Source organism: Aphelocoma coerulescens, unplaced genomic scaffold (assembly GCF_041296385.1).
Source record: "Aphelocoma coerulescens isolate FSJ_1873_10779 unplaced genomic scaffold, UR_Acoe_1.0 HiC_scaffold_77, whole genome shotgun sequence".
NCBI lineage: Eukaryota > Metazoa > Chordata > Aves > Passeriformes > Corvidae > Aphelocoma > Aphelocoma coerulescens.
The window spans coordinates 1,128,906-1,156,767 of NW_027184063.1; the positions used below are offsets into that span (position 1 = coordinate 1,128,906).

The 27,862-nt window shown below is 53.7% G+C and overlaps 1 protein-coding gene and 2 pseudogenes across 1 annotated transcript in view; 2 read left to right on the forward strand and 1 right to left on the reverse strand.

Moving 5' to 3' along the window:
* LOC138102463 (zinc finger protein 252-like) overlaps positions 1–17,963 on the reverse strand; it is a 30,709-nt gene extending 12,746 nt beyond the window's left edge. Inside the window, exons 1-6 of the mRNA XM_069000168.1 lie at positions 17,901–17,963; positions 15,616–15,791; positions 15,327–15,484; positions 12,210–12,364; positions 9,844–10,430; positions 9,748–9,759 (exon numbers count right to left, since the gene is read on the reverse strand). Coding sequence (XP_068856269.1) covers positions 9,748–9,759; positions 9,844–10,430; positions 12,210–12,364; positions 15,327–15,484; positions 15,616–15,791; positions 17,901–17,963 — 1,151 coding nt within the window. The remainder of the gene's footprint in view (positions 1–9,747; positions 9,760–9,843; positions 10,431–12,209; positions 12,365–15,326; positions 15,485–15,615; positions 15,792–17,900) is intronic.
* LOC138102495 (zinc finger protein 208-like) overlaps positions 1–27,862 on the forward strand; it is a 322,764-nt pseudogene that overhangs the window by 57,921 nt on the left and 236,981 nt on the right.
* On the forward strand, positions 16,944–18,138 carry LOC138102464 (olfactory receptor 14C36-like; annotated as a pseudogene).

Sequence of the window (27,862 nt, forward strand, 5' to 3'; positions counted from 1 at the left end):
AAAAGGGAAGCTTAGCAAAGCACACAATCATTAACAAAGAATTACAAAAGGTTAAGCTCAGCAATGCCCCCAATCATCACTGCCAAAGATTGCCTGCAGTGATTAACCAAGCTCCATCCCCTGTAACCCTCAGACTTTACCATCAGCCAGACCCACCCATCAGCTGGGGGAAGCTGTCCCAGCCAAGGACTGCAGAGCCACTCCTGCACACTGGGAATTCCTGCAGTGCCTCCACCTTTGCAGGCAACGAGGCTCCACCCTCGCTGTGAGAGGGCCCAGCTTTTACACTGTCAAACAAACAAGCTGACATCACTTCCAGTGTGGGAACATCTGGTTTCAGTCTTCTCTTTGGCTTCTCCCAAAGCCTGGCCAGGGCTCAAGGAGGAGCAAGGGAGTTGACTTTGATCCTTCACCCCCAAACAAGGCCAGATGGGGTCTTGTCTGGTTTTCAAACACAGAAAGGTAAATCCACCTTTCACCAATGAACACATAGAGAGATCATATTGCTCATAATGCTTCATGAATGAGCAGATACAAAGATAACTTTTGGTTGGAAGGTTCATCTAGAGGTCAACTTTGACTCAGGGCCTGTTGTTCAGGCCTTGCTGCTTTAATCAGTGCTTGGACCTACAGATGAATTACAACCTGCATACCAATTCTTTCGATAATAGAACCTTCGATTTAAGTATTAGGCATAAAGGCATCTGTCCTGGGTTGCAGTGTGTTCTATTACCATCCTCATGAACTGTTGAAATCAGGTGGGGCAGTGTTTCCTTGCCTCCTCCCCCCAGACTATCTTGCTGTTAATGGCCCATCATTGTCCTGCCCCATGACTCAGAAATAACTCCCTCCAGACTATCATCTGTTAATGAGCCTAATCAACACTTGGCCTCATGACTCATTATCCCATTGTGAGATGCTCCACCCAGAGGGAGGAACCAAGCATTCCATCCTGGATATAATCTGAGATTCTGAACACCAGAAACTACCCTTCCACTGGATTTCCAGAGGACAGGAGCTACTCAGCCACCACTGGACCTGAGGAAGAGCAGACCCTTTTTTCTACAGCATCACCACCTCAGAGGACTGCAGCCACCATTCTACCAGACTGCTACCACCACCCTGATTAACAGGGACTCAGGTTGTATCTTGACTCTGTCAGTCTGAACCAGTGTTTTCTGCCTTTATTTTTGTTTTCCTATTAAATTGTTATTCTGACTTGGTGTCTCCCACTAGTTTGTTTTCCAACTAGTACAGCATCGCCTCTTGTTCTTCAATTAAGTTCTCTTCAAGTTCTTTACCCAGAGCTATAATTCACATTCTTTTTAAAACATGCCTAATTAGTCGCTATTCTCTGTTACTTATCAAATCCACCTTTTTTCTTGAGACTGTGTCTCTTTTTAGACAAGTCTCAGTGCTCCATTTCCCAGCACAAAGTGTCACAAGAGCTCTCACATGGAATCATAACACACCAAGTGCTCACACTGCAGTGATTACAGTGACTGCCACAAATGCATTGCTCAGCAGCCTCCAATTTGGCAGCCATGAAGCCAATGACACCAAGAAGAATTTTCTTCTTCCTGTTGCTCTTCTACTGCTCTTTCTATCGAGGTGATTCCTGATTGTTGGACTTCAAACCCATCACTGGTAGAAGTGAACATTCCTGTCCTAGAAAGGCACAGGTTCCTCCTTGACCAGTCTCAGTTTTTTGAGACAAAATTTTAGGAGGAAGTGATGCCTTAGGTTTTAACTTCTCTATTTTTCAAATTCTGTACTGCTTAGTATGTAACTCAGAAGTTTCTTGTAGCCTGTTCATTTCTGCTCTCTCGTGCTAGGTAGACATAACAAAGTCTCTCTGGGCCTGCTCTTCAAGGACACCCAGACCATCCTAGGCCCAAAAAGTATCACCCAAAGAGCCTCTAAGAGGAGGAAGCAGAGGGAAAATGACGTCATTAAACTGAAGCTTTAATTGGAGAATTAACCCTGCTATGTAAATGAACCAAACCTATAAAAATGTGAAGAACTCGTGAGCTGTCATCCATCTTGGGGTCCATCTTGGCAATAGCCTCTGGCTCCCCAGGGGGTACCTTTGAAGGCCTTTCAAATAAATACCTACTTTTATTCCCTTACTCCTGTCTAGTCTCTGTTTCTAGGAGGCCTCTTAAGGCATCAGAAGTGCTCCAGAATGAGTGTCTCCTCCAAAGGCAAAAAGGGCCTCCCCTTTTCCTCTACCAATGAGACCAATTGTTCACAGCAAGTGACAGTGGGAAAAAACCCAAACAGTTTATTAACACAAAAGAAAACAGGGTAGAACAGGCAAAACAAACCTCAAAATACAGCAAATTCCCAGAGAAGGAACAGACACACAGTCTCGGACCAGCCGGGGCCATCCTGCGAGCCCGCTGGGGCCACCCCGCAGGCTCCCCGGACCAGAGGGAAGGGAAGGGAGGCAGTGAGGCAAGGGGGAGGGAAGGGAAAAAGAACAAAAAAACTCCAACTGAACCTTTTTCCAGCTAGCCAGAACAAAACCCCAAAGAGCCGCACAGCGCTCCCAGCGCACTCCCCACCAGGCCCCGCCGAGACCCCCAGGCCCCTGAGCCATTGGGCCCCCACCATTCAACCGACCCCCACTCGGCCCCATGGTTCTGGCCGTGCCCCCGGGGTCCATCTTAAAGATGCAGCTTCCTTGGGCATTGAGCAGACGGTTAAGGAATAAAGCGGCTTCATAACATCATCCCAGGACATTCCACCCCTTATTCCATACTGTCTGCTCAATGCCCAAATTAATACATTTCAACTCAAAACACACACATTTATCCATATTTATACAGCTATATACAAACAGTGGCAGTGACACTCAACAAACATGTACAGGCATTCAGACATTACAAGCGGTTCTCACCCACCATCAAATCTCCGTGCGGTACGCAATGTGTTTCTCCATTCTTCTGCATTATCCCCCATGTGCAACCTGGCCCCTGAGCAAAGACAACCCCACGGATGGGTTTTTCTGTACTCGATGCAGAAGTAATCCAAACAGTTTTTCCCAAGAGTCCCCTGACATGCACTGCTGGGACCGTGTCCCTACTATATGCAGGGGTTTGGATTGGGCAGGCCCTGCTCAGTTGGTGGAGCCTCAGGTGTTCACCAACCATGAGGCCTTAGCTAAATGCACCTCCCAGTTTTTGAAAGTTCCCCCACTCAGTGCCTTCAAGGTGGTTTTGAGCAGGCCATTGCACTGTTCCATTTCCCCAGCTGCTGGTGCACGGTAAGGGATGTGGTACACCCACTCAATGCCATGTTCTCTAGCCCAGGTGTTGATAAGGCTGTTCTTGAAATGAGTCCCATTGTCAGACTCAATTCTCTCAGGGGTACCATGCCTCCAAAGGACTTGCTTTTCCAGGCCCGGGATGGTGTTCCGGGCAGTAGCGTGAGGCGCAGGGTAGGTCTCCAACCATCCAGTTGTTACAGCGGGGATTACTGTAACACGCATATATCAAACCAGGAGTCCCGTGGAAAAAAATATATATGGACAGATTCGTTGTAGATGTTTCAGAGATGTTTATTTCCCCAACGGTATGGCCGGGGCTCAGCTGAGGAAGTCCTCCAGTCATGGGACCCGAGGGTTCTTGGCCACACAGGGAAGCACAAAACAACCAATGGGGAATGAGGATGACCAGGGGCAGGGAAAACCCCGTGTCTCCCCCCAGGACCCCTCTCCCAGGGCTCCATGGCAGGGGGGGAGGGACCCCAACATCCAGTGGTGGCTTCCACCATTGTGAGCACATAGCACTTGCCTTGGTGGGTTTCAGGCCGTGTGATGTAATCAACCTGCCAGGCCTCTCCATACTTGTATTTGGACCATTGCCCGCCATGCCACAGAGGCTTCACCCACTTGGCCTTCTTGATTGCAGCTCATGTCTCACAGCCATGGATAACCTGGGAGATACTGTCCATGCTTAGATCCACCCCTCAGCCTTGTGCCCACTTACAGGTGGCATCTCTGCCTTGATCACCTGAGGCATCATGGGCACATCAAACTAGGAACAACTCTCCCTTGTGCTGACAACCCAAATCTATCTTGGACACCTCTATTTTCACAGCCTGATCTACCTGTTCATTGTTTCCGTGTTCCTCATCAGCCCCACTCTTGGGGACATGGGCATCTACATGGCGGATTCTCAAGTGGCAATGCCTTTCCACTCATCAGCAGCGCAGATTGATTTTCCCTTGAGCTGCCAGTGTGCCTTTTTCCACCTTTCCAGCCACCACCACAGAGCATTGGCTACCATCCATGAATCAGTGTAGAGGTAGAGCTTTGGCCACTTCTCTCTTTCAGCAATGTCCAGAGCCAACTGGATGGCTTTGAGTTCGGCAAGTTGGCTCGATCCACCTTCTCCCTCAGTGGCTTCTGCAAGCTGTTGTGTGGGACTCCATAGGGCTGCTTTCCACTTTCGTTTCATCCCTACAATGTGACAAGAACTGTCGGTGAAAAGAGCGTAGCGTGTTTGTTCTGCTGGCAGTTGGTTGTACGGTGGAGCGTCCTTAGCGCATGTCACTTGTTCCTGTTCTTCTTCGTCACTGAGACCAAAGCTTTCACATTTGGGCCAATTTGTGATTATTTCTAAGGTCCCAGGGCAATTTGGGTTTCCAAGGCGCGTTGTGTGATGAGAGCAATCCACTTGTTCCATGTAGCATCAGTGGTGTGGTGGGTAGAGGGAACCTTTGCTTTGAACATCCGCCCCAGCACCGGTAGTCGGGGTGCCCGGAGGAGTTGTGCTTCAGTGCCAATGACCTCCTCAGCGGCTTGGATTCCTTCACAGGCTGCCAGGATTTCCCTCTCTGTTGGAGTGCAGTGGGATTCTGAGCCTCTGTAGCTTTGGCTCCAGAATCCCAGTGGTCGACCCCAAGTCTCACCAGGCAGCTTCTGCCACAGGCTCCAGGACAGACCATTGTTCCCGGCTGCAGAGTAGAGCAAGTTCTTCACCTCTGCTCCTGTCCTTACCGGGCCCAGGGCTACCGCCTGAGCGATTTCCTGCTTGATCTGGGCAAAGGCTTGCTGCTGTTCAGGGCCCCAGTAGAAATCATTCTTCTTACGGGTGACCAGCTAGAGAGGGCTCACGATCTGGCTGCACTCGGGAAGGTGCATCCTCCAAAAGCCTATGACACCTAGGAAAGCTTGTGTTTCCTTCTTGTTGGTTGGTGGAGACATCACTGTGATCTTCTTGATGACCTCAGTGGGAATCTGATGCCGTCCATCTTGCCACTTCAGCCCCAGGAACTGGATCTCTTAAGCAGGTCCCTTGACTTTGCTTGTCTTGATGGCAAAGCCGACTTCCAGGATGTTCCAGTTTGGCCAAATTTAGAAATCTATCCTCTGAGAGAAGGCACAACCACCCCTTCCCCCCCAGGGTCGGCAAAAAATAAATTTTCCTCAAAAGAAAGTGAAGGAGACAAAACTATTTATTTACCAAAGACACGGGAAAAGGAAAATAAGGCTAAATAATAAAATGTTTCGCTGTGGAGGAAAAACCTGGGAAAGTGTTAGGAGTCCTCCCTTTGGTCTCCTCGGAGCTGGGGCTTGGGCCAGGGCCAGTCCCTCTGTGCCCGGTGGAAAGTCCTCCCGATGTGCTCTGAGGTTGAAAGCAGTCCAGTAGAAAAGGGAGAAAACCCAGAATTCCAGAGAAGGAAAAGCAAAGTCCAACTCTCAGTCTCTCTCTCTCTGGAGAACAAGAAACTGAAACAACTGGCCAAAAGCTGACTGGAAAACAGCAAGCTGGGTGCTTGCTCGCTCCCCTGCCACACCTGGGAAAAAAAAAACCCTGCTATCTCTGTCTGACCTGGAACAAGCTGCAAACTGCCCTGAAAAAGTTTTGCTCAGTTTTTTCCTTCCCCCTCTCAGGCTCAGTTTAGAGGCATAGAAAGACACAGAAATTAATTTCTGGGCATAGGCGGCGATATGGGATACACATCATAAGGTGACCCCAAGACACAGGAGAATCTGGATGATTTTCTCTCCTTTCCCCAATACCTCCGTTGCCATGTTCCCACACACATCATCACACATCGATGTCGTCGATGTACTGCAGATGTTCTGGAGCCTCGCCCTTTCCCAGTGCAGTCTGGATCAGTCCACGGCAGATGGTGGGACTGTGCTTCCACCCCTGGGGCAGTCGGTTCCAGGTGTACTGCACACCCCTCCAGGTGAAAGCAAATTGAGGCCTGCACTCCATTGCCAGTGGAATGGAGAAAAATGCATTAGCAATGCCAATAGTGGTGTACTACTTCACTGCTTTGGACTCCAGCTCGTACTGGAGCTCCAACATGTCCGGTACGGCAGCGCTCAATGGTGGAGTCACTTCATTCAAGGCACGATAGTCCACAGTCAATCTCCATTCCCCGTCAGACTTGCGCACAGACCAAATGGGGCTGTTGAAGGGTGAGTGGGTCTTGTTGAGAACCCCTTGGCTCTCCAGCTCACGGATCGTCATGTGGCTGGGAATTATGGCATCTCTATTTGTTCGGTACTGCCGGTGATGCACTGTTGAGGTGGCCATTGGCACTCAATGCACTTCTACTTTCAGGAGCCCAACTGCAGAAGGATTCTTGGTTAGCCCAGTTGTCGTAGGTTAGCAAGCTGGGTCTCGGAAGTGATGTTCTTCTTACAGCTTCCTCTATGACTGCACAGGACCTATGAGATGGCCAGTTTGAATATGGACAATTCTTTAAGCCACTTAAAATTGTGACTGCCTCTGTGATCCACACTTAAGAATAGACAAACTCCCCCGCAAGCTCTCTCTCATTTCCAGTGCTGGGACAGGTGGTTGCAGGGCCTGAGTGGGGGGCCAGTGGGCCACGCCCAGGCCTGCTCAGGCCAGGCCGGGCCATGGCTCCAGGATGAACCTCGCCCCCCTGCCCCCAGCAGGGCTGTGGGCAGCCAGAGCGGCTTGGCTCCCCCCTCCCCCACCCCATCCTCCACTGCGGCCAAGATTTCAGCAAAAGCGGCACCGCTGTCCGGCAGAGGTCAGGTGACCAATAGCGAGAAGCCACATTCCAGCTGCAAGGGGATTAACCCTTTTATTGCTGTGAAGAGCTGAAAACCTGAGGGAAGCTGAAAGTCTGTTGTGAAGCTATGATATATCAGAGTATCCCGTTGTAATTTCATGAAGATATGGGGGGTGGAGTGTTCAACTCCTGAGCAAAAGCAGCTGCGCTGAGATAGGCAGATGCCGAAGCAGCTGTAATTTCAAGAGAAGTTTGAATAGGGAGAGATGGAAGCGATGAGGACTTTTGCTCCAAATGGAAAAGGAGAAGACCTCAGTTCCTAGAGATGCTCCCAGAGATAGTCCTAGAGATGAAGATGAGGAAGACCCTTTGCTCCCAGGGAAGGAGAAGGGCCTCTGTTCTTAGAGATGAAATGCTCCCAGAGATGGGTGAAGAGAACTTTTGTTTCTGGACGGCTCCACCTTAAAATTATACCCCAAAAACTTCAAGATTGGACCCTCAAAGGCAGTTGCGGGAAAAGCTGCAAGACGGGGGAAGGGACTCACATGCGAGTTGAGAGACCTTTTTCTAAATGGACTGAACAATATTTGGAAGTGGGCGGCTGTCTCGTTGTGATAATGTTTTCTTAGCACGAGCAAGAAGAGACTTCTCTTTCAAATGGACTGAACAAGGTTATTATGGGAGTGGTAAACAGACTGAACATCTTAAGGGTTGTCTTTTTACATTTGTCAGTGGGAGAAGGGAGGAAGGTGGGGAGGGGAGGAGAGTTCTGAAGGTATGGTATAATTTTTTTTTTTTCCCTCTTTTAGGTCAGTTAATAAACTTCTTTATATTCTCTCAAGTTTGGTGCCTGCTTTGCATTTCTCCTAATTCTTATCTCACAGAAGATAAACAGTAATGAGTATTTTGGACCAAGCCACTACACTAAATTGGTGTTTGTGCCCGGGGGCAAACCGAACCCGCTACAGGCGCTAAATTTATGTCTCGGTTTTGGAGACAAGACTTCAGGAGGAAACACTCTGGAATGAGTGTCTCCTCCAAAGGGAAGAGGACCTCCCCATTTCCTCCACCAGTAAGACAAGTGGGTCACAGGAACTGAAAGTGAGCAAAAAAACCCAAACTGTTTATTAACACCAAACAAAGCACGGTAGAACAGGGGAAGAAACCCCGAAATACAACAAATTCCTGGAGAGGGAACAGACACACAGGCTCAGACCAGCCGGAGCCACAGCGTGGGCCCACCGGGGCCAACCAGCAGGCTCCCTGGACTGGAGGGAAGGGAATCAGTGAGGCAAGGGGGAGGGAAGGGAAAAAGAACAAGAAAACCCAACAGAACCTTTTTCCAGCTAGGCAGAACACCAAAAACCCAAGGAGGCGCACAACACTCCCAGCTCACTCCCTCCAAGGCCCTGCCGAGACCTCAGAGCCCCAGAGCCATTGAACCAACCCTCACCCACGTCCCGTGGCTCTGGCTCCACCCCCAGGTCCATCCTAAAGACACAGCGTCCTTGGGCATTGAGCGGAGGGTTAAGGAATAAAGCAGCCTCATAACATCACCCCAGGACAGTGTTCCAGTAGCGGGCCTGTTTCTCCCCATACAGCGTGTCCCCCACGCAGTGCCCCACATTGCTGTCCAAGTGCAGGAGCTGCTCCAGGCTGGAGCTGAACCTCACCATGAACCTCACCTGTTTGGTACCATTAATGACGTGACACTCAGACTTTACCATGTGCTGGAAGAGCCCTGTCTATGCAGGATACAGGTGAGGGGGTGCCCCCCAGCAGCCCCCAGCACCCCAAAGCAAGCCAAGAGCTCAGGGAGCCACCCTGGATCCCCACTCCACAACCCCTTGCTCCACGGCTGCCATGGGACCTTCCTTCCCGCAGTCCCACCCTCATTTCCACCCTTTTTCTGTTTTCTCCCCTCCTTTCCCATCAATCCCCAGCTGCCAGCCCCTGCCCCCATCAGTTTGGGGGTCCCAGTCCCCCCTTTCAACCCTTTCCCCCCTGTTTTCACACAACACTCCCAATCCCCGTCCCCCTCCTGCCCAGTTTTGGGATCCCACCCTTCCATTCCCCAATTTCTAAGCTTTCCCGTGCCTGTCCCATCGTCCTCCAGTCCTCAGCCCCCTTCCCATTCTGTCTTTAGGGGGTCCCACTCCCCCTCCAACTCATTTTATGGGTCCCACACACCCATTTTCCCTCCTCTCCCCACCTTTCCCACCATACCTGGACTCCTCTTCCCACCCCCCCGGCTCACCTGACAGCTCCATGCCTGTGGCCAGGGGGGCTCCCAGCACCACCAGTGCCACCAGTATGGCCCCAGCTGCCCCATCCCCAGCTCTGGGCAGGTGATGAAACCTCCCCTCTCCCTTAATTCTGCTCCCGGGGGGCACTGGAGGTGAGGGGGGCCCAGGTGGGGAGGTCTGGGTGCAGCAGATCTGCCTGGCACCTGGGCAGTCATCAGCGAGAAAAGCTCAGAGTGGCTAAAAATTGTTTAGTGACTTCTTTGGTTGGCTGAGGAAAGGCCCAGGAGCTGAGATAAGGACCAGGAGAGCTCCCGCCCCGACCACCAGCACGGAAAAAAAGACCCAGTCTGGGGACAGGGATTGCATTTCTTAGCAATGAAATCAGAGCACGAGAATGAGAAGGGAAATAAATCTCTCAAACTTCCCCTTCAACAATGGGGATCATCTGGAACAGGGGTCACCAGGTCTCTGCCCAACGGGGGTCACTCTGGATCACCCGACATGGATCCTCTGCTGCGAGATGAAGTTGGAGCAGTGCACAAAGCTCTTCCTGCACTCGGGACACTCACAGGGCTTCCCTTACTGGTGGCACCGTTGGTGTCTGGTCAAGTGAGAGCTCTGGATAAAGTTCTTCCCACACTCAGGACACTCGTAGGGCCTCTCCCCAGTGTGGATCCTCTGGTGGTAGATAAGGTGACATCTCTGCCTGAAGCTCTTCCCACACTCGGGACACTCGTAGGGCCTCTCCCCAGTGCGGATTCGTTTGTGCCTGGTGAGGCTGCAGCTGTACCTGAAGCACTCCCCACACTCGGGGCAGCGGAAGGGTCTCTCATCTGTGTGAATCCGCTGGTGCAGGAGAACTCTGGAGCTGGTCTGAAACCTCTTCCCACATTCGCCACACTCGTAGGGCCTCTCGCCAGTGTGGATCTTCTGGTGGCGAATCAGGCTGGAGCTCTGTCTGAAGCTCTTCCCACATTCCCCACACACATAGAGCCGTTCCCCAGTATGAATCAACCGGTGTTGGATCAGGTGGGAGCTCTGTCTGAAGCTCTGCCCACATTCCCCACACACATAGGGCCGTTCCCCAGTATGGATCAACTGGTGGTGGATCAGGTCAGTGCTCTGGCTGAAGCTCTTCGCACATTCCAAGCACTTGTAGCGTTTCTCCCTCGCGTGACGCTGCTCATGGACCACCACATTTGAACGCTGGCTGGATCTCCGGCCGCCTTCCTGGCACAGGGTGGGTCTTTCCTCCTCATAACTCCCTGGGCTGCGTTTGCAGCCCCTCCTCCTGTGGGATCTCTGGGGCTTTTCCTGCACTGTGGAGCTGCTCAAAACAGCCTCTTCCACCAGGTTCTGCTGCAGGGATTTGTCCTCCCTGGGCTCCATCCTCAGCTCCTTGTCTGGGGGAGGAAGGACAAGGAGAGGATGGGATTTGCCTCCATGCCACAGGGAAGGGGAAGGAGATCCCCCTGTCCATCCCCGGCAGGACGGCATCGGCAGCGGGGTTGTCCTGCAGCCGGGGGTGATGCTGGGCTGGGAGATGGAGCAGGAGAGAGGGGGAAAGGGGCAGCGACTTCCTCCTCACCTGCCTGGGTGTCATGGGGCATCTTCCTCTTTCTCACAGCCTTCGCCTCCATCTGGCCAAGGTTTGGGAGTGGGAAATCCTGGTTTGGAGGGAAAAAAAGGCGTGAGTGTGTTGGCTTAGGGGTTGGCTTAGTCCTTCTTAGGGGTTGGCTTAGTCCTTCTCTAGAAGTCACCGGGCATATCATGACTGTAAAATCCTCTCAAAGACCGTGCTGGATTGAACTGGCACGAGAAATGAACCCCACTGATCTGCCCCAAGAGAGATGAAGGTGAAAGTTACAATTCACCAAAGAGATGACAAGAAATACCATGATACAGCTGTAACCCACAAAGGCTGAGTATAACCAGGCACCCTGGGACAAGAGCAGAACGGTGGTGCTTAGTTCCTGTGCTGAGCACCACCTGGTCCCGCTGCATGCAAAGCAAAAGGAAAGAAAACAAAACCTGTTGGTCGCAGTGGTAGACACACTGTCCTGTCCAAGTGATGGTTGCAGTCTTGTCAACAGCGGTGGTCACAGTCCTGTTGGAGTTCTGCTCCTGCCCTGGATCTCTTGAGTGTAGCCAGAAGGCCTCAAACCCAGATTTTATATGCTCAGGTCCAGGTGGGAAATGCTCAGCCCCTCCCCCAGGGCGGGCAGTTTCACAATGGAATGATGTCATCCTGGGAGTCATGGGATATTTTGGGAGCCTTGATGGTCTCAGTCCTTGCAGCTGCCCATTGTGCTGGGGCCATTCAGTCCATGATGGCCCATCAGCAGAGGTGAGCCCTCAGGCTGGGTGGGACTGTGCTGCTGCTGCTACCCCGGAGGGAGTTATCCCAGCTGAGTCATTGGTGTGCAGAAAAAGAAACACTGCCCTGCCTCCCAGGGTTTGCCTCTCCTTCCTTATCTCATTTAACAGCCAGCTCCTCATAGCCTGAGGGGTTGGGGGTGCACTGGGCAGCTCCTGCAAAGGACCCATCATGAACAGCTCATCAGAAATGAGATAAGGGGAGTGGAATGCACAGTTTGGTCTCACCCACAGAGGGCTAAAGTGGCACCCTGCTCCTGTCAGCAGCACAGGCTGGCAGGGAGATGGCATTGTAAGGTCTTGCTCCACTTGGCTTTCAGCCCACTAACCCACGGGCAGGGTCCCTTCCCACCCCAATCCTTCCGGGCTTCTGGCAGGGACTCGCTTGCCTTTCCTTCCTCCCTCTGCTTCCAGCTGGGAATGTGCTGGGAAATGTCCAGCAAAGCAGCCTTTGCTGTCTGCTCTGGGAGCCCACCCAGCTGCTGCACCTTGTCCCCTGGCCCTGCACAGCTCCCGTGGGAGGCACGGAAGGACCAGCACCCTGCGAGCCTCGGGAATGCCCCTCTGGCATCCACGGCACACCCTCCAGGCATCTGGAATTCCAGTTCCCAGCAAGGAGAAGATGTTCCGGCCTTTGAAGGCAAAGCTCTCAGGAAGGAGCCAAAAGCCAAGTGCAGCAAGATCTTCCAGTGACATTTCACTGCCAGCCTTCATCACCTCATCCATGGTTGTTTTAGCTGGTGGATTGGGAACAAAATCAGGGGAGGGCCTTTGGTGGGAGCTGCCCTGGCTGCAGAGAGACACTGAGAGACAAACAGAGCAGGCAAAGAAAGGCAGAAGAGGAAGGAGAACACAAATACAATCAGCTGAGAAGGTGGCACTCTGGAAACCAGACCAGAACTGACTGAAAATGAATGTGACAGAAAGAAATAATTTGGAACTGTGATTTCCTATCAAAATACAATTTCCTGCCTTTCTCACAAACCTCCTCCTGCTGTCATTCAGCAGGGCTTTCACCAAGTGCTCTGCTCGGAGTTGATGTTCCAGACTGCAGACACAAGGAGACCTGGAATGGGCTTCTTCCTGCTCCTGGGGAGTTTGACATCCTCAGCCGAGGAGATGAGGAGGCAGCAGAAGAAAAGGGCAGCTGGGGTTCACCCTTCCACAGGAATAAGAGGGGGAAAGTCTCTCGTCCTCTCTGTCTCTGCTCCCCCAGGGATATTAAGGCTGATCCCAGACCCCCAAGGGTCACATTCAGGGCTGCCTTCCTGGAATGCTCGTGTGGAATGTAGGGGCAGCGTGGCAGCACCCGGATCTTGGACCACCCAGCTGCCCCCCAAGTTTAGTTTCTCTGTCCCTCTCCTACCTGGGGAGTCCCGAGGGGGGTCTCCAAGCCTCTCTTGTCTGGGAATGATTCGGGGCAGTGGGGATGGTCTCTGTCCCTCTCACCCCACTCAGTGCCTGGTGAGGGTCTCTGTCCTTCTCCTCTTGGGATCCTCGGGAGGTGCTTGTGTGGGTTTGGGGGTGTCTGTGTTGCTCTCACCACGATAGTGCTTGGGCTGGGTCACCCCAGGGGTGAGAGGGACAGAGACTCCCCCAGCCTCCCCAGGTATGAGAAGGTTGGAGAGCCCCTGAGCACACTCAGCAGTGTGTAGGGACACAGAGCCCTTGGTCCCCAGTCCCGCACAAGCATTCCCTGGGGCAAGAGGGATGGAGATGCCCGAGCATCCCCAAGGGTGAAAGGGACAGGGACACTGCCTTGGGAATGCCCTGGTGTGAGAGGGACAGGGACAACCCCACCAAGCCCCTCCCCAGCATCCCCCAGGGAGAGAGGCACAGAGACCCCTTGAGCATCCCCTGGGCACCGGACAAAATAAACTTGGCAGAAATCAAACTTAACTCTACCGAAAATGCTTGGAGGAATGTTTGCTCTTCCCACAAGTCACTTGTGATGAAAACGCAAACAAACCCCAACCATGAATGAACCGACAGCACAAGCAGTTATGGTGGCAATTCAAAGGTCCAGCGGTTCCCGCACAGCTCCAGCTCAGCTGCTGGCAGGTTCCTGTCAAAGAAAAGTGAAAGTTCGGCCCAATACAGATGATTTAAAGGAAGGATAAACTCTGTGTAGCTGTCACAGAGGTGACAGGGATGAAGAGAAAAATGATTCTCTCATTTGGCAAAGGCCCCCAGCCTGTGAAAGAGAAGAGGGGGGAGAGCAAGGGAGTGACAGGGACAGAGACCTCCCCTGGGGAGGGGCGAGTGTGACACTGTCCCCTGTGTGTGTGGCCTTCCCGGGGTGGGGGTTTCACACCTGAGCCAGTCTGGGTAAGGGGGGTGGTGTTCACTCCCCCTGGGCAGGTTGTACCCCACACCCCAAACTTTCCTCCTGCCCCCTTGGTTGGGGGATGGGGGTGCAAACCTGGCCTCAGCAAATGGGTCTGGGGGCTGGGGCCTCCCCCAGCCAGGGCTGATTTTCAGGACAGCTCTGGCCTTGGCTTTCTGGTGGATTCATTCTCCTCCCTCAGCCTTGTTTCCTTCTCCCTAGACCTGAGATCCCTGGCTAAGAGTCCCCCTTTCCCTGATCTCAAGGTTCCTTAGCTCAACTTGCAGGCCAAAGTTCCCCTCAGGAGGCACATTCAGGGACAGGGGGTGCTTGGGTGGTGGCAGCTCCTTTATACAGTTCTGCCATAATGGGCAAAAAGCCCTTCCTGACAAAGTTTCAGCTGTGAACCACAACCTTTCAATCTCTCAGCAGCTCCCAGAGCATCCCTCGTGTTGCCAGATGGAAAATCCTCTGTGCCAGGTGGGCTCCCATAAGGCTCATTTCTCAAACCTGTCTTGGGGCTGAGTCAGGGATGCAGTATCCCATGATGGTTTGTGCTTAGAGAGTGGGAAACTTCTGTTCCCGTGGTGTTGTTTGTTCTGTTGTGCTCTCTCTGTATTTTATAGTAAAGAGCTGTTCCTCCTTTTCCTGCATTTTTGCTTGGGAGCCCTGTAATTTTGGAATTGGATCCAAGGGGATCATCGGGGCACTGCTGGGCCCCATGGAAGCAAGGGGCCAGTGTGATTCTGAGAGGCCCCGTGGATCCAAGGAGACCATTGTGCTCCTGCAGGTCCTCATGGAATCACAGAGTCCATTGTGACACTGCTGGGCCCCGTGGAGCCAAGGACACCTTTGTGACACTGAGGGGCTCCGTGGAACCAAGGGAACCTGGAACAGCTCTGGCTGGCTTGGCCTCCTGGTGGTCACCTGACAGCTCCAGCTGATCTTGGAATGTTGAGAGTCGCTTCTCATCTGCTCCTGGAGCTCTGGGGCTCTGTGCTTTCCTTCCTATGGAACAGATCCGTCCTTCTCCTCCAGGGGCCCATGGCAAAAAGTGAGATTCCTCTTCCAAATTTCTGTGTATCCAAGGACTGTTCCCTGATGAAATCTGCCAGGACAATCAGATCTGCCAGGCTTGGCCTCCCAGGGACTCCCTCTCCTCTGCCTTTGTGACAATGAAGTCTGTTTGGCATCAGGCTGTTCCGCAGGCAATCCCGCTTCCTTCAGGGCTGCTGTTGCCCCTGTGCCCACTGCCCCCTGAAAGAACAGGCTGCCCTGTGGGGGAACAAATGCTGCTTCTCCTGGGGAAAGCCTCAGCGAGGGCTCAGTTTGACATTGGTCATTGCGGTGACTGCAGGAAAGGGGCACCCCACCATGGGGTATTTCTTGGTCAGCTCCAGACATAAAGAGTGGGAAACTGTCTGAGACTCGGGTTGTGGCCTCGAAGGCACTACTGTGGTTTGCAGGGATCTGCAGGGCAGCACAGCCCTGGCAGTGCCCGGGAGTGGTCCCTTTGGAGGTGGTGTTGGATCTGATGGGGACAAGGAGGACTCTGTGGGGCTGGGGGTGGCCTTGAGAGTCTCCATGGCACTGAGGAGGAGCTCCATAGATGTGGGTTGGTGTCTGGGGCTGAGGGGCCATAGGGGGTTGGGAGAGCTGTACCTGGCCAGGGGAATGTGTGTGAGGACAGCAGTGACCTCTCGGCTGGGGCTGCAGCCAGGGGTGCCCAGGGCTGTCCTGCAGAGCAGGGTCCTGCAGCCCAGGGCGCTGTGCTGGGACAGGGACTCTGCTGCCTGCCAGGGGCAGCTCTCAGCCGGCCCGGGGAGCTGCTGCCAGCGCTGGGGGAGGAGCGGTGTGGGGAAGGAGTGACCCTGAGCAGGGCAGGTGCTGCTGCTGAGAGCTGCTGGCTGGGGCAGGGCTGCTCCCAGCTCCAGACCAGCCTGGGCACAGCTCTGGAGACACTTCCCAAAAGAAGGTAAGCCAGGGATTGCTGTCAAGATCAGGAGCGTTCCTGAGCCTGTTTGGATTTCCTGCTTGGAGCAGGATGGGAAGGTTGCGGGATGAGAGAAGAAGAACAGGAGTTGGAATCCCAGAATGACAGAACATTCTGAGTCTCTGCTATTGTCCTTGTTATAGTTATTATTATTACTCCTCTGACATTGTCACTGCTATCTGGTGCTCTCAGGGGGGCTCTGGGATCTTCAGCAGCTGAGTCAGGCTCTGCCTTCGGGATTCCTGCCAGACAAGGCTGTCCATGGAAATGGGATGTCCAAGCTTCCCAGTGCCCTGTGGGGCTGTGGGCAAAGCAGTCCATGGGAAAGGGGAATGAGCTGAGCCTCCCTCCCTGAGATACCATCGTGGGTACACCCAGAGCTCTCCTCACTGTGTCCTTCCAAGCTCTGAGCTGCCCTCCTGGGTGCAAATCTGTGCCAGAGCCTCTCGGAGTGCCCTGAATGTCCCCCGGGGAAGTGCAGAGATGCCACAGCTGAGGAAATGCTGCTGGGTTTGCCAAGGGCAGCATGAGTGTCCCTGGCAGAAGGGGATGCTGAGACCTTGCTCAGAGACCTTTAGAGAGGGTGAGACATTCAGGGATCCCTGTGCTCTGGGCAGGGTCTGGTTTATGCCAGGGTGAGCCAGGAGTGTGATTGTGCTCGGACAGCAGCCAAAGGGGCAAGCCCAGGGCAGTTGGGAACAAGCCCATGCAGCCCCTCAGCTTGCCCTGAGCCACAGGGAATCCTTTGCCTCTCACCTCTCTCAGTGGCAAAGGTGGAGTGCAGCAGAAATGCTGGGGATTTCTGACCTCAGAGAAGCAGGAATGATGTGTGGGTAGGAAAACCTTTCCTAAAACTCACTCCTGCCATCCCTGTCCTGTGGAACTGAGAGTAAAACTGCTACCAAGCCTTTCTAGGAGGGAGTGCACTGACAAATCCTGACTCTCCAGCCTTGTCCCTCTGCCACACGGCCACAAACCCAGGGCAGCGGGGCAGCGATGGCTCCTCGACAGCCCCCAGGCACAGGCCTGGCTGCTCCTGGCACACTCAGACAGCACAAGTGGAGCTCAGGCAGGCAACTGGGGGAAGGTTTTCCCAGAGCAGGAACAAGGGTGGGGCAGTCCCAGCGGGACAGTCTGCAGGGAATGGCACAGGTTTGGCTCCAAGCAGCCTGTCCTGACTTGTCACTGTCCTTTCTCCATGAACAGGTGCCCATGGCCAGACACAGCAATGTCCAACAGCAGCTCCATCAGCCACTTCCTCCTGCTGCCTTTGGCAGACACGTGGCAGCTGCAGCTCCTGCACTTCTGCCTCTTCCTGGGCATCTCCCTGGCTGCCCTCCTGGCCAACGGCCTCATCATCAGCGCCGGAGCCTGCGGCCAGCACCTGCACAGCCCCATGTTCTTCTTCCTGCTCAGCCTGGCCCTCACCGACCTGGGCTCCATCTGCACCACTGTCCCCAAAGCCATGCACAATTCCCTCTGGGGCACCAGGCACATCTCCTACACAGGATGTGCTGCTCAGGTGTTTCTGATTGTCTTCTTTCTTGGAACACAGGATTTCCTCCTCACCGTCATGTGCTATGACCGCTACGTGTCCATCTGCAAAGCCCTGCACTACGGGACCCTCCTGGGCCGCAGAGCTTGTGCCCACATGGCAGCAGCTGCCTGGGCCAGTGGCTTTCTCACTGCTCTGCTGCACACGGCCAATACATTTCCTCTGCCCCTGTGCCAGGACAATGCCCTGGGCCAGTTCTTCTGTGAAATCCCACACATCCTCAGGCTCTCCTGCTCAGACACATACCTGAGGGAATTTGGGCTTCTTGCTTTTAGTACTTCTCCTTTTTTGGGTTGTTTTGTGTTCATGCTTTTCTCCTATGTGCAGATCTTCAGGGCCATGCTGAGGATCCCCTCTGAGCAGGGCTGCCACAAAGCCTTTTGCACGTGCCTCCCTCACCTGGCCGTGGTCTCTCTGTTTATCAGCACTGGCACCTTTGCTCACCTGAAGTCCCCCCTCCATCTCGTCCCCATCTCTGGATGTGGTGGTGTCAGTTCTGAACTCGGTGGTGCCTCCAGCCCTGAACCCCCTCATCTACAGCCTGAGGAACCAGGAGCTCAAGGATGCCCTGAGGAAAATGATGACTGTATCTGTCAATAAACTCTCTCTCTTCTGCTCCAGAACCTTCAGAATGTAACTCTTTACAATCTCAGCTTTTTTTTTCCTATTTGTCCATTTTTTCATTGGTGCCTTTTTTTCTTCTTTTTCTAGTGTTATGCTGTTTTTTATAAAATCCTGTAGTACTGCTCTTAGCATTTCTACATGAACGTCTGCCTTTCTTTGGAAACACAAAGACTTTCAGGAGGCTTCTTCCCTGTGCATTTGAATCAAAAGGAGTGTCTGCCCTGACTTGTGTGTCCAAGGTTTGTTCCTCAGCCCTTCTCTGGCTCTGCAGGGGCAGTGCCTGTGGGCACAGCTGGAGGGAAGAGACTCCCAGCACAGCAGCACAGCCAGGGACAATGGCCGGGCCTCTTCCCACCTCTGCTCTTCCCAGCCCATGGAGCCCAGAGTGAATTGTGACAAAGTGGGGCCTCTTCAGACAAAGGTGGTGTGGAAACAGTGCCACCACTCCTGGAACCCAGTGTCCATTGTGACACAGTGGGGTTTCATGGAACCCAGAACATCTTTGTGATGCAATGGAATCTCATGGAATCAAGGGCCAGTTGTTATAGAGAGGGGCCTCATGGAACACAATGGCCACAGAAACATTGCCAGGCCTAATAGAAAGAAGGCGCCATTGTGGCACAGCAAGGCATCATGGGACCTAGGAGAGCACAGGGTCACAATGGAATCTCATGGAACCAGTGGTCAATTGTGACATGGCAGGGTCTCATGGAACCCAGATTCCACTGGGACATTGCCAAGGCTGGTGCAATCAAGGGTCCACTGTGACACAGAAAGGCCCCATGGCACCCAGGAGACCAGTGTGGGGCAATGGATTCTCATGCAACCAAGGCGCCATTGGAACAAGCGCGGCCTGAGGGCCAGCCAGTGCCACTGGGATATCTCCAGCCTTTGAGGAAGCAAGTGTCCATGGTGACACAGCACAGCCTGATGAATCACAGGAGAGCACAGTGATGCCATGGAATCTTGGGGAACCAAGTGTCCATTGTAAAGACAGTGGGGCCTCAATGAAGCCAGGAGACCATTGTGACGCAATAGAACCTCCGGGAAGCAAGTCTCAGTTGTTCCAAAGAGGGGCTGCATGGAAACCAGGAGACCATTGGAACACCGTGGAAACCGATGGGAGCAAATGTCCACTGTTTGATGTTGTGGCCTCACAGAGCACTGGAAGCCATTGACACACAATGGAAAAACATGGAACTAAGGCTCCCTAGTGGCAGAGGAGGGCCTCATAGAACCAAGGAGACTTCTGTGATGCAATGGAATCTCAAGGAACCAAGGGTCAATTGTCAACACATCAGCCTCTCCTGAAACTAAGGAGAACATTGTGATGCAGTGAAATCTCATGGAACCAAGTGTCAATTGTGAACACAGCAGCGCCTCATGGAAGCCAGGTGCAACTGGGACCGTGGCATGGCTCATGGATGGAAGGGGCCATTGTGACACAGTGGGGCCTCTTGGAACCCAGGAAACCATTGGGGGCAATGGAATCTCATGGAACCAAGGCTCTATTGTGACACAGTGGGGCCTCTTGGAACCCAGGAGAACATTGTCACACAGAGATATCTCATGGAACTAAGTGTAAACTCTCAGCACAGCAGGATGTCACAGTCCAATCTTGAAAGGAATTAGAAATGCCTCTGCCCAAATTAAGGTGCAAACAAGACCAAGACCAAAGTCAATAGTATGGGCTTTATTTAATAGCAAATATGAGAGAGAGAGAGAGAAGAGAAAGAGATAGAAAAGAGGTTGGGGGGGCAGAGAGTGAGAGAGACAGATGAAAGAAAATACACCACTCCACGCATCCCGCTGGGATCCCAATGATGCTCTCCAGCTGGTCTTTTTGGTGGTAAGAGTCCCCCTAAAAGAGCAGAATCCAATGGATTAATATATGCTCAGGGCAGGTGGGAATGCCCAGGTACCTCCCCTGGGGGAGGGCACTTGGACACTGTCTCTTGCAGCAGACTCTGGGTCTGCTGCATCACTTTGCATCATGTGCAGTCCTGTGGAGCAAGGCCTCAGGAATAAGTTTTGGGAGCACTTTGGGAGGTCTTTGATGGATTATGACACCCCCTCAGCTGCCTCTCATGTGAATATCCCGTGGATATGGCCTTTCCAGTGTTGGAGGTTTCCCAGCTGGGCCAGTTTGTGTAAGGGAGGATGGGTGTTCAGTGCCTCTGGCCAGAGGTAGCACCACAGACCTGAAACCTCCTTGTCCCCCTCAGTGGCAGGGGAGTCTGTGTAAACCTGTGTAAGCCCTCTGTGGACTGTGGTCTCCTCCACCCCAAACCCAGCCAGCCATGAAACTTTGTCAGGAAGGGCTTTTTGCCCATTATGGCAGAACTGTATAAAGGAGCTGCCACCACCCAAGCACCCCCTGTCCCTGAATGTGCCTCCTGAGGGGAACTTTGGCCTGCAAGTTGAGCTAAGGAACCTTGAGATCAGGGAAAGGGGGACTCTTAGCCAGGGATCTCAGGTCTAGGGAGAAGGAAACAAGGCTGAGGGAGGAGAATGAATCCACCAGAAAGCCAAGGCCAGAGCTGTCCTGAAAATCAGCCCTGGCTGGGGGAGGCCCCAGCCCCCAGACCCATTTGCTGAGGCCAGGTTTGCACCCCCATCCCCCAACCAAGGGGGCAGGAGGAAAGTTTGGGGTGTGGGGTACAACCTGCCCAGGGGGAGTGAACACCACCCCCCTTACCCAGACTGGCTCAGGTGTGAAACCCCCACCCCGGGAAGGCCACACACACAGGGGACAGTGTCACACTCGCCCCTCCCCAGGGGAGGTCTCTGTCTCTGTCACTCCCTTGCTCTCCCCCCCTCTTCTCTTTCACAGGCTGGGGACGTTTGCCAAATATGAGAATCATTTTTCTCTTCATCCCTGTCACCTCTGTGACAGCTACACAGAGTTTATCCTTCCTTTAAATCATCTGTATTGGGCCGAACTTTCACTTTTCTTTGACAGGAACCTGCCAGCAGCTGAGCTGGAGCTGTGCGGGAACTGCTGGACCTTTGAATTGCCACCATAACTGCTTCGGCTGTCGGTTCATTCATGGTTGGGGTTTGTTTGCGTTTTCATCACAAGTGACTTGTGGGAAGAGCAAACATTCCTCCAAGCATTTTCGGTAGAGTTAAGTTTGATTTCTGCCAAGTTTATTTTGTCCGGTGCCCAGGGGATGCTCAAGGGGTCTCTGTACCTCTCTCCCTCGGGGATGCTGGGGAGGGGCTTGGTGGGGTTGTCCCTGTCCCTCTCACTCCAGGGCATTCCCGAGGCAGTGTCCCTGTCCCTTTCACCCTTGGGGATGCTTGGGCATCTCCATCCCTCTTGCCCCAGGGAATGCTTGTGCGGGACTGGGGACCAAGGGCTCTGTGTCCCTCACACTGCTGAGTGTGCTCAGGGGCTCTCCAACCTTCTAATACCTGGGGAGGCTGGGGGAGTCTCTGTCCCTCTCACCCCTGGGGTGACCCTGCGACACAGACACCCCCAAACCCACACAAGCACCTCCCGAGGATCCCAAGAGGAGAAGGACAGAGACCCTCACCAGGCACTGAGTGGGGTGAGAGGGACAGAGACCATCCCCACCCCCAAATCATTCCCAGACAAGAGAGGCTTGGAGACCCCCCCCGGGACACCCCAGGTAGGAGAGGGACAGAGGAACTAAACTTGGGGGGCAGCTGGGTGGTCCAAGATCCGGGTGCTGCCACGCTGCCCCTCCATTCCACACGAGCATTCCAGGAAGGCAGCCCTGAATGTGACCCTTGGGGGTCTGGGGTCAGCCTTCACATCCCTGTGGGAGCAGCCACAGAGAGGACGAGAGACTTTCCCCCTCTTAGTCCTGTGGAAGGGTGAACCCCAGCTGCCCTTTTCTTCTGCTGCCTCCTCATCTCCTCGGCGGAGGATGTCAAACTCCCCAGGAGCAGGAAGAAGCCCATTCCAGGTTTCCTTGTGTCTGCAGCCTGGAACATCCACTCCCACCAGAGCACTTTGTGAAAGCCCTGCTGAATGACAGCAGGAGGAGGTTTGTGAGAAAGGCAGGAAATTGTATTTTGATAGGAAATCACAATTCCAAATTATTTCTTTCTGTCACATTCATTTTCAGTCAGTTCTGGTCTGGTTTCCAGAGTGCCACCTTCTCAGCTGATTGTATTTGTGTTCTCCTTCCTCTTCTGCCTTTCTTTGCCTGCTCTGTTTGTCTCTCAGTGTCTCTCTGCAGCCAGGGCAGCTCCCACCAAAGGCCCTCCCCTGATTTTGTTCCCAATCCACCAGCTAAAACAACCATGGATGAGGTGATGAAGGCTGGCAGTGAAATGTCACTGGAAGATCTTGCAGCACTTGGCTTTTGGCTCCTTCCTGAGAGCTTTGCCTTCAAGGGCAGGAACATCTTCTCCTTGCTGGGAACTGGAATTCCAGATGCCTGGAGGGTGTGCCATGGATGCCAGAGGGGCATTCCCGAGGCTCGCAGGGTGCTGGTCCTGCCATGCCTCCCACGGGAGCTGTGCAGGGCCAGGGGACAAGGTCCAGCAGCTGGGTGGGCTCCCAGAGCAGACAGCAAAGGCTGCTTTGCTGGACATTTCCCAGCACATTCCCAGCTGGAAGCAGAGGGAGGAAGGAAAGGCAAGCGAGTCCCTGCCAGAAGCCCGGAAGGATTGGGGTGGGAAGGGACCCTGCCCGTGGGTTAGTGGGCTGAAAGCCAAGTGGAGCAAGACCTTACAATGCCATCTCCCTGCCAGCCTGTGCTGCTGACAGGAGCAGGGTGCCACTTTAGCCCTCTGTGGGTGAGACCAAACTGTGCATTCCACTCCCCTTATCTCATTTCTGATGAGCTGTTCATGATGGGTCCTTTGCAGGAGCTGCCCAGTGCACCCCCAACCCCTCAGGCTATGAGGAGCTGGCTGTTAAATGAGATAAGGAAGGAGAGGCAAACCCTGGGAGGCAGGGCAGTGTTTCTTTTTCTGCACACCAATGACTCAGCTGGGATAACTCCCTCCGGGGTAGCAGCAGCAGCACAGTCCCACCCAGCCTGAGGGCTCACCTCTGCTGATGGGCCATCATGGACTGAATGGCCCCAGCACAATGGGCAGCTGCAAGGACTGAGACCATCAAGGCTCCCAAAATATCCCATGACTCCCAGGATGACATCATTCCATTGTGAAACTGCCCGCCCTGGGGGAGGGGCTGAGCATTTCCCACCTGGACCTGAGCATATAAAATCTGGGTTTGAGGCCTTCTGGCTACACTCAAGAGATCCAGGGCAGGAGCAGAACTCCAACAGGACTGTGACCACCGCTGTTGACAAGACTGCAACCATCACTTGGACAGGACAGTGTGTCTACCACTGCGACCAACAGGTTTTGTTTTCTTTCCTTTTGCTTTGCATGCAGCGGGACCAGGTGGTGCTCAGCACAGGAACTAAGCACCACCGTTCTGCTCTTGTCCCAGGGTGCCTGGTTATACTCAGCCTTTGTGGGTTACAGCTGTATCATGGTATTTCTTGTCATCTCTTTGGTGAATTGTAACTTTCACCTTCATCTCTCTTGGGGCAGATCAGTGGGGTTCATTTCTCGTGCCAGTTCAATCCAGCACGGTCTTTGAGAGGATTTTACAGTCATGATATGCCCGGTGACTTCTAGAGAAGGACTAAGCCAACCCCTAAGAAGGACTAAGCCAACCCCTAAGCCAACACACTCACGCCTTTTTTTCCCTCCAAACCAGGATTTTCCACTCCCAAACCTTGGCCAGATGGAGGCGAAGGCTGTGAGAAAGAGGAAGATGCCCCGGGACACCCAGGCAGGTGAGGAGGAAGTCCCTGCCCCTTTCCCCCTCTCTCCTGCTCCATCTCCCAGCCCAGCATCACCCCCGGCTGCAGGACAACCCCGCTGCCGAGGCCGTCCTGCCGGGGACGGACTGGGGGGATCTCCTTCCCCTTCCCTGTGGCACAGAGGCAAATCCCATCCTCTCCTTGTCCTTCCTCCCCCAGACAAGGAGCTGAGGATGGAGCCCAGGGAGGACAAATCCCTGCAGCAGAACCTGGTGGAAGAGGCTGTTTTGAGCAGCTCCACAGTGCAGGAAAAGCCCCAGAGATCCCACAGGAGGAGGGGCTGCAAACGCAGCCCAGGGAGTTATGAGGAGGAAAGACCCACCCTGTGCCAGGAAGGCGGCCAGAGATCCAGCCAGCGTTCAAATGTGGTGGTCCATGAGCAGCGTCACGCGAGGGAGAAACGCTACAAGTGCTTGGAATGTGCGAAGAGCTTCAGCCAGAGCACTGACCTGATCCACCACCAGTTGATCCATACTGGGGAACGGCCCTACGTGTGTGGGGAATGTGGGCAGAGCTTCAGACAGAGCTCCCACCTGATCCAACACCGGTTGATTCATACTGGGGAACGGCTCTATGTGTGTGGGGAATGTGGGAAGAGCTTCAGACAGAGCTCCAGCCTGATTCGCCACCAGAAGATCCACACTGGCGAGAGGCCCTACGAGTGTGGCGAATGTGGGAAGAGGTTTCAGACCAGCTCCAGAGTTCTCCTGCACCAGCGGATTCACACAGATGAGAGACCCTTCCGCTGCCCCGAGTGTGGGGAGTGCTTCAGGTACAGCTGCAGCCTCACCAGGCACAAACGAATCCACACAGATGAGAGGCCCTTCCGCTGCCCTGACTGCGGGGAGTGCTTCAGGTACAGCTGCAGCCTCACCAGTCACAAACGAATCCACACTGGGGAGAGGCCCTACGAGTGTCCCGAGTGTGGGAAGAGCTTCAGGCAGAGATCTCACTTGACCGGACACCAACGGTGCCACCAGTAAGGGAAGCCCTATGAGTGTCCCGAGTGCAGGAAGAGCTTTGTGCACTGCTCCAACTTCATCTCGCAGCAGAGGATCCATGTCAGGTGATCCACAGTGATCCCCGTTGGGCAGAGACCTGGTGACCCCTGTTCCAGATGATCCCCATTTCTGGGGGTATGTTTGAGAGATTTATTTCCCTTCTCATTCTCGTGTTTTGATTTCATTGCTAAGAAATTCAATCCCTGTCCCCAGACTGGGTCTGGTTTTCCGTGCTGGTGATCGGGGCAGGAGCTCTCCTGGTCCTTATCTCAGCTCCTGGGCCTTTCCTCAGCCAACCAAAGAAGTCACTAAACAATTTTGAGCCACTCTGAGCTTTTCTCGCTGATGACTGCTCAGGTGCCAGGCAGGTCTGCCCCACCAAGACCTCCCCACCTGGGCCCCCCTCACCCCCAGTGCCCCCCGAGAGCCAAATTAAGGGAGAGAGGGGAGGTTTCAGCACCTGCCCAGAGCTGGGGTTGGGGCAGCTGGGGCCATACTGGTGGCACTGGTGGTGCTGGGAGCCCCCTGGCCACAGGCATGGAGTTCTCACGTGAGCCGAGAGCGTGGGAAGAGGAATCCAGGTATGGTGGGAAAGGTGGGGATGGGTGGGAAAATGGGTGTGTGGGACCCATAAAATGAGTTGGAGGGGGAGTGGGACCCCCTAAAGACAGAACAGGAAGGGGGCTGAGGACTGGGGGATGATGGGAGAGGCATGGGAAAGCTTAGAAATTGGGGAATGGAAGGGTGGGATCCCAAAAGGAGGGGGCCGGGGATTGGGAGGATTGTGTGAAAAGGTTTGGGAAAGGGTTAAAAGGGGGGACTGGGACCCCCAAACTGATGGGGGCAGGGGCTGGCAGCTGGGGATTGATGGGAAAGGAGGGGAGAAAACAGAAAAAGGGTGGAAATGAGAGTGGGACTGTGGGAAGGAAGGTCCCATGGCAGCCGTGGAGCAAGGGGTTGTGGAGTGGGGATCTGGGGTGGGCCCCTGAGCTCTTGACTTGCTGTGGGGTGCTGGGGGCTGCTGGGGGGGCACCCCCTGACCTGTGTCCTGCATACACAGAGCTCTTCCAGCACATGGTAAAGTCCAACTGTTGTTTCATTAATGGTACCGACCAGGTGGGGTTTGTGGTGAGGTTCAGCTCCAGCCTGGAGCAGCTCCTGCACTTGGGCAGCAATGTGGGGCAAATCATGGGGGACACGCTGTATGGGGAGAAACAGGCCCGCTACTGGAACACTGTCCTAGGGTGATGTTATGAGGCTGCTTTATTCCTTAACCCTCTGCTCAATGCCCAAGGACGCTGTGTCTTTAGGATGGATCTGGGGGTGGTGCCGGAGCCACGGGACGCGAGTGAGAGTCGGATCAACGGCTAGAGCCCAACGGCTCAGGGGCTCCGGGGTCTCGACAGGGCCTGGGAGGGAGTGTGCTAGGAGCGCTGTGCGGCTCCTTGGGTTTTTGGTGTTCTGGCTAGCTGGAAGAAGGTTCTGTTGGGTTTTCTTGTTCTTTTTCCCTTCCTTCCCCCTTGCCTCACTGCCTCCCTCCCCTTCATTCCAGTCCAGGGAGCCTGTGAGTTGGCCCCGGTGGGCCCGCGGTGTGGCCCCGGCTGGTCCGAGCCCGTGTGTCTGTTCCCTCTCCAGGAATTTGTTGTATTTCGGGGTTTGTTTCCCCTGTTCTACCCTGCTTTGTTTGGTGTTAATAAACAGTTTTGGTTTTTTCCCACTTTACGTTCTTGTGACCCATTTGTCTTACTGGTGGAGGAAATGGGGAGGTCCTTTTCCCTTTGGAGGAGACACTCATTCCAGAGTGTTTCCTCCTGAAGTCTTGTCTCCAAAACGAAGACATAAATTTGGCGCCCAACTTAAGGGGCACATGGAATTGTGGAGAAAAAATCAAAACCATTTTGGTTTGAATCACTTTTGTATTGAGGTACAGCAGTAAGACCATGCTGTTTGATTTAATAATTTTTCTGTGGAAGCTAGCCATAAGTACATGTCTGTCGGGGTCTCCTCCCCCCGTCATGTAGCCCTGAGGGGAGACACGGGGTTTCCCTGCCCCTGGTCAGCCTCGTTCCCCATTGGTTGATTTGTGTTTCCTGCGTGGGCAAGGACCCTCGGTTCCTCGTGACTGTAACAGTTCCTGGGCAGAGCCCGGCCATGTGGCTGGGGAAATAAACATCTCTGAAACATCTATCAAGAATCCGTCTATATGTATTTCTTTTCCACGGGACTCCTGGTTTGATATAGGCGTGTTACAGTATCGCCACTGCAACAAAATGGTGGGGAATTGTGAGCAGAACGATCCCCGATCCCTAAGCGGCCGATTTGTGTGAGTAAACCCTAGAAACTTTGGATTCCTCTTCTTGGTTTTGTTTTGCTATTCCATATCTAAACTATGGAGGAACCGTGGGAAGACTCTTGGCTTTCAGAGCCGCATATGGACATTTATCTTAAACTTAAAATGATTCTTGAACAACGATTTGTAAATTTTAGCTTGATTCAAGCTCAAAAAGAACTGAAATACTTCCTGGCATGGTTGTTTAAGAACTTTTTCTATGTTTCTTGGGATTTAATTCTTACCAAGGGCTTTTGGAAGACCGTTTGGACACAGTTAATATTTGAGTCAAAATATATGCCGGTGGAAGAATATTTTCGTGACTATTATTTAATTACCAAGACTGTTGAGCAATGTCAGCTGTGTCCTGGTGAAGGGAAGCCTGGCTCAGGGACCGTGCGACCCAGGCCACGTGCACCGAGCGCTCTGCGAGCAGCAGCGAGGTAGCTCCCACTGCGGGCGAGCCGCAGTGTCTGTGGCGGAGCGGGGAGCGGCGGGAGCGGCGCAGCCCAGCGGTGCCCGCATGGCCCCGCGCAGCGCGTGGTGGAGCGAGCCCAGTGAACGCCCGAACGAGAGGGGTGGCGCGCGGGC